This window comes from Tupaia chinensis, unplaced genomic scaffold (assembly GCF_000334495.1).
Source record: "Tupaia chinensis unplaced genomic scaffold, TupChi_1.0 Scaffold144378_1, whole genome shotgun sequence".
In the NCBI taxonomy this organism is placed as follows: domain Eukaryota; kingdom Metazoa; phylum Chordata; class Mammalia; order Scandentia; family Tupaiidae; genus Tupaia; species Tupaia belangeri.
Genome location: NW_006204238.1, coordinates 4,077,673 through 4,082,428, shown reverse-complemented (window position 1 = coordinate 4,082,428; position 4,756 = coordinate 4,077,673). Strand labels below are relative to the sequence as shown.

The following is a 4,756-nucleotide window of genomic DNA, read 5'->3' as shown; positions in this document are numbered from 1 at the left end:
AGCTGGATCCCACCTGGTGACCACAGTTCGAATTCCTGGCAGGGTTAGACTGAAACATGTCAGGTGTGTATATGGTACCCAAGATGCACCTGGCTGGAAGAACAGGACCGTAGCACACCAGACTCTAAGGAGTGCTCCTCTCAGACTCAAGCATGCACACTCTCATAAAGAAAAAAATAAATCTGTAGCACATTGTTCTATCCCCAAACCTATAGTAATTCACGAATAAGTCTGATTAAAAATACCTTAGCACACAGATTTTTTTTTTAACCGAGAACATTTATTGCCTGACTAATCGTTGAAATCCTTAAGATGAACTGGATGCCGCAACAGCTGCTCTCTTGGGTTTGGGTGTTGTTCCTTCACGGAATCCATGCCTGCACCACATTAAAACGAGAAGTTACTACACCAACATCAATACATGCACTTTGTTATTTTTCAAGCAAGTTATAATGAGCTTATCTCAGTTGAATGCTGAAATCAATATTGCATTCATATGTTCAGACATTTATATTTACAACATCACAGATAAGCTGGTAATTGATCCAATTCTGCTTAGAGATATCCATTTTAGGATAGTTAACTACAAGTAGAATAAATACTCAATAACCAGTATTTTTTTTCACTGTTTGTCAAGAGACCCAAGGAACCTGTTAAACAGCTTAACTATTTTAACTCATTAATTATACCTATCTTTTAAAGGGTATACTATTGTTTCCCTTTAAAGCGGCACAGGAAGATTAAATAGTCTTCAACTATGGCTTCAGTTCATGCTCATAACTCCTACTTTTGTAACATACTAGGAGACCACTTGACATTAAGCCCACACAATTTTACAATTGCAAAAAAACACAAAAGGTGGTTTTAAGCACAGGAACATACACTTAATTGTTTACAAAGCCTCAAACTGTCTTACAACTTTTTTTTTTTTAAAAAAACGTGGATACTCTGGGAACTAAGTAGGTAGAGGCCAGAAATTGCACAAAATGTTTTTGCACAGTAAAACTCCCCACAACAAAGAATTACCTGCCCAAAGTATCAGTAGTTGAGACTCAGGGAACTAGAACACAGTAATGGAAGGAGCACAGGCTTTAAAGTGAAGTCTGCGTCACTTTCAATCTCAACTGAGGCCTCTGGTTAATCTCTTAGAAGCTACTATTAAAACCTTAGTTCTCAGTTAAGTCTTGGCTGGGGCAGAAATTCTGTGTGTCTAACAAACTCTTAAGCCCAGACTGAGAAACAAAACCCAAAGGTATAATACTAAGGCACTTTTAAAAAAGGACTTGCCAAAGTGCACAAAAATGAAGGTTCAACCACATAAGCCCACCTACAGATTGCATTCACACACTTACTACCTCGACAAATTCAGTATCAATTCAAATGAATTGCATTACGTTCTGGGGATTCTAGCTCAAACAATGCTTCACACATTTAACTTGTACTACTGCTCACTGAAAGACTATTAACAAAAACCCGATGAACTGATCTTCAGGTTATGGAAAAAAAAGAAAAAAACACTTCCTAATATCTCAACCCTACCAATCATGAGGGTAGTACAACCTTTTTACACCAGCGCACATTAGGGTCTTATAGAAGCCCATAGGGCAATAATGATTTAAACATAAAAACTGTACCTGAATCTGCGGTATACAATTTTTAGGTGCCTCATTCGACCAGTCCCAGTGGTATTGCGCCTTTTAGCCTTGGCACTCCAGTTATCTAAAAACACAAGGTTACGTTAAGAGTCCATGGTCGTCCCTCTCTCCCACCAACACAGGCACTTTGTAGGTGACTGGGTTTTATGCCATTTCATGGGCAAATGATACACAATTGTTTAATGTTAGGCATCAAATAATACTCAAAGCCATACGGGGATCCCCATGCCCTTTAGGTGTTACACAAACAACACAGCCCACTCGGAAAACAACGCTTACACTTTCTCTTGCGCTTTGCAGGGTAGCCACATTTGCCACAGGTCGACTTCTGAAGGTGATAGGCCTTAGAACCACAGCGGCGGCACAACGTGTGCGTCTTATTGCGACGCTTCCCAAACGATGACGTTCCCTTCGTCTGCACATTAAAAAAATAAAGTCAACACTTTGGCCGTTTCTAAACGTATTCTGGCGTTTCTGGGACACCTACTGAAAAGGTTTAAACGCAATTAAATAAGAACATAAAACTGGGGAGAGTTCCAATTTTTTAAACAAATGCCAAGTCAGCGCCAGCACGTCACATCCTCTACATACCTCCTAAGGAGCTGCAGTATTCTGAAATCTACATTTTTGTGTAAAGGTAGAAAAGGCGTGTTTCTCCTAAACACTCCAAGGCCTTAACACTCCTGCCCGACACTACCACCAATTCCTCTGCTGTTACACTGAGCAAACGCTCCCAATCTTTTCCCCCCAGCTGCCATGCGCTGGCAGGGCAGCGTGGGGTACCCAATGGGCAAACCGAAGCAAGGGACGCAGCGCCGCTCCATCTCCCGAGTAGGGGCTCAGCCCGCCGGGCACCACTCTGGAGCGGTTCTCCAAGGCCAACAGCAGTTCCTTTCCTGCCCACTCGCTCCCTTTATCCAGAACCTTGCCGATCCCCCACGGGTAGCAAGCAGCAAGGCACAACGGACGAGGATGGAACGCGATTCGAAGACGCGGCTACACAACTCACCATCTCCCTTCCGTAGCTGAGACCAAAGAGACCGGAAGCAAGGGCACTTCCGCTAAGTTACTCCCAAAAGCTTCCGCCCAGGACAGTACTTCCTGCAGAGTGTGGTGCACCGGTCTCAAGCGTCCGTAGCCGCTTTGAGGGCGGAGTCTAGAGAAGGATGCAAAGCCGGGCTCAGAGCTCTCTAGTCGTGGTACTAGAGTCGGTTCTGGGCCCGCGTTGGCCTTGATCCGCGTTTAGTCCTGATCACAGCTCTTCCTGCTGCTGCTGCTCCTGCTGCTGACGACTTTCACGTGTTTGCAAATCGCGTCTTCCAATCTTCGAGCCGCACCGACTTGGTGTCCTCGGCGTGAGGGTAGTGGTCCATGGGGCTGAAATTCGAGCCAGCCCGTCCAGGTTTCTCTTACTACGGCCCGGAAGCTTCTCGCTGTCACTATGAGAGGTCTCTAGGAATGCAGAGGCATGGAATGGCCTTCAAGAGACCGGAGCTTAGAACCTTTTTTTTGGGAGAGTTTTTTTTCTACAGGGCGCGTGTGCTCGCCAGAGAGACAGAGACAGAGAGACAGAAAACGAGGAATCACCTCCCAGTGGGGATGGCTACGCCACAATCTCTTCTCCTCCATTCTCCTCTCGGGATCTTGGGCACGCATGCACACACGCGTGGCCTGAGTTTAAGTCACCGTCTGAGACTCAAACGCGGTCGAAAACATGGGAGTTCAGCGACACAGCCATTATGCTAACTGCTGGTCCCCGGAGCTTAGAATCTAAAGGGAAAGGCACAGGCAAATTGTTGTCTTGTTTTTGTTGTGTTTTGTTTTAAATCGCGGTTTTTATACTGTAATAATTTGGTGACAAACTAGTAAAATAGACTTCAAATAGAATTGTGTTATAGATCAGTTTTGCAGCCCCCTAAGTATAGTTGTAGCACCTTACTGTCAAGAAAAGACTAATGCAACAGCTTCGGATAGGGCTTGGAAGCTTGTACTCTAAAAAACGCTTTCAAGGACCAGCAGATGGCGTAATTGGTTACGTTGCTAGACCAGCGTTGTAGTTTATGCACCCCCAAAAAACAACAACAACAAAATAAAACCTTACACTGGGACGTGTTGGGTGCGTGCCCAAGATCCAGAGGGGAGAACGGAGAAGGGATCCTGCGTGGCCATGGGAGCGGGAGGGTGCGGGGGTACAGGGCTGCCGACGAATTGATTTCTTGTTTTCTGTCTCTCTCTCCTTATCTATCTGGCAAGCACATGCACCCCATAGCGAAAATCCCTCAAAAAAAAAAAAAAAGTCCACGTTGTCAAGATAGTTTTGAAATCGGTGGTTTCCAGACTACCTTTATAATTGTTACTGCACTTCTAACCTCTTACTCAAAAAACCTCCCACTCTCACAAAACAAGAAAATATTTAAACATTTAAGAATTAAAAAGGAAAACCAATCCTAAACGATCTTATCATCTACTTAATCTATCAACTGCAAAACTTTAGCAATCAGCTAACTGCTAGCAGAACAAGATGAACATAAGGAATCAGAGGTTCACTTTAAACAAGTTGGTTATTATTATTGCTTAATAAGTATTAGGCACTTTTCTAGGAGCTGGGAATAAAAACAGTAAGAGGACATAGTCCCTGTCATCCGGGAAGTGCTAGGAGCAGTGGGGAGGAGTTTGTGTGGCAGGTGAGAAAGAAAAGGCAAACATTTAAGTGATCAAACCAAACTTCAATTCAGGGGACACTTTATAAATTAAGTGTTGCATCAGTGTCCTTGTGCTGTTGTAACAAGTTATCTTAAATTAAATAGCTTCCAGCAACACACATTTAATTAAGAGGTATAAAATTGCAGGAATGGGGGTGGGGTGAGTAAATTCTAGAGATAAGCTATGCAGGAATTCAGCCTCCAGCCCACAAAATCAAGTGATAGGGAGCCCCTCTAGCCTTCTATCTCTGTCTCTCGCTTTTCATTTTTTCATAATTTTTCCTTTTAAAAAAAAAATTTTTTTTTGGAGAGGTTTTTGCTATGGGGCGCATGCACTCGCCAGACAGACAGAGAGAGACAGAGAGACAGAAAGCGAGAAATCACCCCCCAGGGGGGATG

At 43.8% G+C, this 4,756-nt stretch overlaps 1 protein-coding gene and 1 non-coding gene across 2 annotated transcripts; both read right to left on the bottom strand.

Moving 5' to 3' along the window:
- Positions 1-258: 258 nt before the first annotated feature.
- Positions 259-2,815, bottom strand: RPL37 (ribosomal protein L37). The gene is made up of 4 exons (XM_006166977.3): positions 2,665-2,815; positions 1,935-2,070; positions 1,635-1,719; positions 259-377 (listed from the first exon to the last, which is right to left on the bottom strand). The coding sequence occupies exons 1-4, from the start codon at positions 2,665-2,667 to the stop codon at positions 308-310; spliced, it is 294 nt and encodes a 97-aa protein (XP_006167039.1). The 5' UTR covers positions 2,668-2,815; the 3' UTR covers positions 259-307.
- LOC114005758 (small nucleolar RNA SNORD72) lies at positions 456-535 on the bottom strand. The gene has a single exon (XR_003547585.1). It is a non-coding gene; the product is annotated as a small nucleolar RNA SNORD72 (small nucleolar RNA).
- Positions 2,816-4,756: the final 1,941 nt, after the last annotated feature.

Excerpts from the sequence above, each read along its gene's own strand:
- RPL37 (XM_006166977.3), bottom strand. Across the intron at positions 1,720-1,934 it reads TGCAAAGCGCAAGAGAAAGT|ATAACTGGAGTGCCAAGGCT; the intron begins GTAAGCGTTGTT and ends TTGTGTTTTTAG. Across the intron at positions 378-1,634 it reads ATTGTATACCGCAGATTCAG|GCATGGATTCCGTGAAGGAA; the intron begins GTACAGTTTTTA and ends AATGTGGTGCAG.